Raw genomic sequence first — 3,605 nt, 5'->3', positions numbered from 1 at the left:
GATCTTTTTTCTACAACAGTGGAAACCATTGATTAAGGAGCAGGACCCTGGAGCGACTAAAGCCTCAACGGCGTCTTCCTTCCTTCGATCCAATCCTGCCTCTACCAGCTGAGTTAGCCTTTTTTGGTACTGCTGCCCTTGGGGCGTAGGTAGACGGCCTGCGTGCCGTTCCAGGCTATTGTGCCTTGTAACCGTACTTCTTAATATTTGGGCCTTTGGTCGTTTGTCGTGCGCTGGTGTTTGTTACTGAGTCTTATCTATTGGCTTTATTTGTAATGTCGGGCATCAGCCTTTTCTCTACAAAAAAAATAGATTATAGACCATTCACAGCTTCGGTGTTGAAGAAAGCTCATGTTAAACTTTTCATGGATGAGACGAATCACATGGAACTCAGCTATACATGTCATTGTGACGTTAACCAAGACATGGTATGACTTACATCAGATGTGCCACGGCAAATTCCTCGTCAGTTAACCAAGACATGTCATTGTGAGTTATAGATCTCCTTGTTCTTTTCTTTCTTTTTTTTTGCGGGGATAGATCTCCTTGTTCAACAATTCCGCCTCCTCAGGGTGCCACTGCAAATTACAAAAATAAATAAATAACTTTTCGTCTGCGCCGGAAACGAAGAGTGACTCTTTCTGGAATGACATGCACCTTCGCTTGTCCGTTTACGCGGAGAGATACTCTCTTCGTCCGCGCGTCGACCAAAGAGTGAGTCTTCATCCGGGATGGAAACGATAAGTTGATCTTTGGCCCGGGCCCGGCACGGACGAAGACTGACTTGGCCATGGGGCGGACGTAGGGTACCTCTTCATTCAGCGCAGGACTGACGGGTCATATAATGAAATTTCTGAAATCCGAAATATAGTTTCGAGATTTCATAAATAAAAAATTAGAGATATGATTTTTAGAGGACACTTGTTACTAGACAGTACACGTGCGTGATGCACAGCCTAAATTGTACAGAAACCAGGGATCACCTATCCAGGTCCTGTCCTTTTGCTGCGCTTTGTTGGGACGCTTTCTGCCTCGGTACAACAAGAAGTTTGAGCTTGACCTATATGATAATGGGCATCCAAAACAAGCTAGCAAGAAATCCCTTTTCTCGATCATCTTGGCAAAGCTGTATAGACAGTTATAAATGACCTCATTTTCAGGCCGAGTACCTATCAATGCAAAAGGAAGTTCAAGGACGAACTGTATAGAAGGAAATCACATCCAGGCCTCAAATTAACAGTGGATACACAACAACTTGTAATCTTTTGTTTTTTTCTGTTACATGTACATACTACCCTTTTCTTTAATTTACAGGAGGATACTCTTTTAGTGTTTATCTTAACAAAAGAATATAAGTGCGCTTTATTGCGGTATCTCACTTTGGTGTAATCAAATATAGGACTGTTGCACATAAGGGGTGACGCTTAATAATTGTCTACCAAAGCCAAGATCAAGATCAATGCCAACAACATGAAATCGAGTGGGGAAATCTTAAATGACAGTGCAGATAAGCCACATAATTTGATGGGGTCTATAGTAACCATACTCTGAACAAGACCTCTAGTCAAAGCCTTCGATGCGGCGAAACTTCAGAAACCTGTGTGATTTTTCCTAGGAGACCTGTGTGCTTTTGTTTAGATAATAGTGTTTGTGAATGGCTACATGGAATGCTTCAAGCAATCCAATATTGCAGCAGCAGGGCCATACGTAGGTCTCCGCACCAGCCTCTGCTCACGGATGGAGAAGTTGCTGCCAGCAAAAACAAGTGTTCAGTTTAGGATGCCCATCACACAAAGAGTAGAGGCTACTAACAACAGGCGCCTCCTTTTTTCCCACTCAAAAAGAAGGCGCCTGTTCTTAGCAGCCTCTACTCTTTGTGTGATGAGCAACCTAAATTGAACAGGAATCAGGGATCTCCTCTCTGAATCCTGCGCTTTTGCCACACTTTGTTGGACGCTTTCTGCCTTGGTTTAGCACAAGGTTGGAACCTGACCTGTCCAAAAGAAGAAAAAAGGTTTGAACATGACAGATATGATAATGGATATCCAACACAAGCTAGCAGTTCCTTTCTCAATTGATATCATGTTTTGCAAGCTTGCAGCTGGTTGTAGACCCACAGGAAAGTGCGGAGAAGGCGCTGAGAAGTCAGGTAGGCCATTAATTATGAGTTATGAAACTGTTCAGCAACTTGCTCTTGTTGCATCAGTTAATGTAGTCCCCATCAAACCTAATCAAAATGCGATAGGCCTCCTTTGGTTTGTAGGAATCTCATAGAATTTCTATAGGATAGGATTTACATAGGAAAATTTCCTTTGAAGCCCTTTGGTTTGTAGGAATGGATTCCTATTCCTATGTAGGATAGGAATCAATCCTTCACATTTTGGAATGAAAAAAACATTAGCTAAGACTCAATGGAAAAATTCCTATCCTATGCATCAAATGATATCTCTTTCTCTATAGGAAGTAAGATACATGTCATCTCACTTCCTATGATTTTCCTATTCCTATAACATTCTTATCCTATGAACCAAAAGAGGCCTTAATGATTTGCATTAAATCGCAAACCATGCTAGCTAGCTAGCCCCATGACACTGGCCCTCCAACTGATTGCAATCTCAGTGTTGATGAATTGCAAAGTACAAGACTAGGATCCCCTGATCATTATGAAATCATTACTCTTGCAACTAAACATAAATAGCAAATCCTTGACAGTTTCACTCTCATAACAGAAGATTCCAAATAAGATGTAGCCCATCCATAAAAAGGATGGACCCAAGATGCATGCACAAGGCTTTGTCTGCCAATATCTCATTGCACAATGATTCCCTGTTTGCATGGGGTCCTCGTGCCACTTATCCACCAGACGTGCCACTATGGCAGTACCCATCATGCACCAAACATTTGGCCCATAGAAATACATAATCCCAATAATATTTCACTGATCCTCTTGCAGCATTGCACAAATAAACCTCGTGGCCTTGTCCCCTTGCCCAATCATCAATGGCACTTGACAGGGATCATATCCCGAGCTATAAATTATTGGTCCAGTAGCCTCAAAACAGCATCGCTTCATCCACAAACAAAGCATTTGCAACTCAACTAGAGTTTCCAACTCCCAGCCAAAAAGAACCAACCATGATCAACGCCAAGAGAATTGCTCAACTAGCAAAGAAGTGGCAGAGGGTAGCAGCTCTCGGGAGGAAGCGGCTTACCACAACGGCAACAACAGAAATCGAATGGTGCTCAACAGCAGTGGCAGGAAAGGGCCACTGTGTCATGTACACCACTGATGGGAGACGGTTCGAGGTGCCATTGGCATACCTTAGCACGGTGGTCTTCAGTGAGCTCCTGCGGATGTCCGAAGAGGTGTTTGGTTTCACGGGCAGCAAAGGAGGGATCAAGCTGCCCTGTGACGCCATGGTGATGGAGTACGCCATGTCCTTGCTCAGGAGAAGGGCCTCTGCTGAGATGGAGGCCGTGTTCCTTAGCTCCATGGTGATGTCATGCTACTATGCAGCTCCACCTGTGGGAGTTAGCCAGCATGTTATTGTCTGTAGTTGCTAATTGTCATTATGTTTTGTACTTTTGTATGTAAAGTAGTTTGA

General features: G+C 43.4%; 1 protein-coding gene across 1 annotated transcript; it reads left to right on the top strand.

Annotated features, from left to right (window-relative positions):
- The first annotated feature begins 3,083 nt into the window (after positions 1 to 3,083).
- On the top strand, positions 3,084 to 3,605 carry LOC123106336 (auxin-responsive protein SAUR36). The gene has a single exon (XM_044528535.1). The coding sequence runs from the start codon at positions 3,136 to 3,138 to the stop codon at positions 3,562 to 3,564; it is 429 nt and encodes a 142-aa protein (XP_044384470.1). The 5' UTR covers positions 3,084 to 3,135; the 3' UTR covers positions 3,565 to 3,605.

Source organism: Triticum aestivum, chromosome 5A (genome assembly GCF_018294505.1).
Source record: "Triticum aestivum cultivar Chinese Spring chromosome 5A, IWGSC CS RefSeq v2.1, whole genome shotgun sequence".
Lineage (NCBI taxonomy): Eukaryota > Viridiplantae > Streptophyta > Magnoliopsida > Poales > Poaceae > Triticum > Triticum aestivum.
Note: the sequence above shows the minus strand (reverse complement) of the source record. Positions and strands in the feature narration are given on the sequence as shown.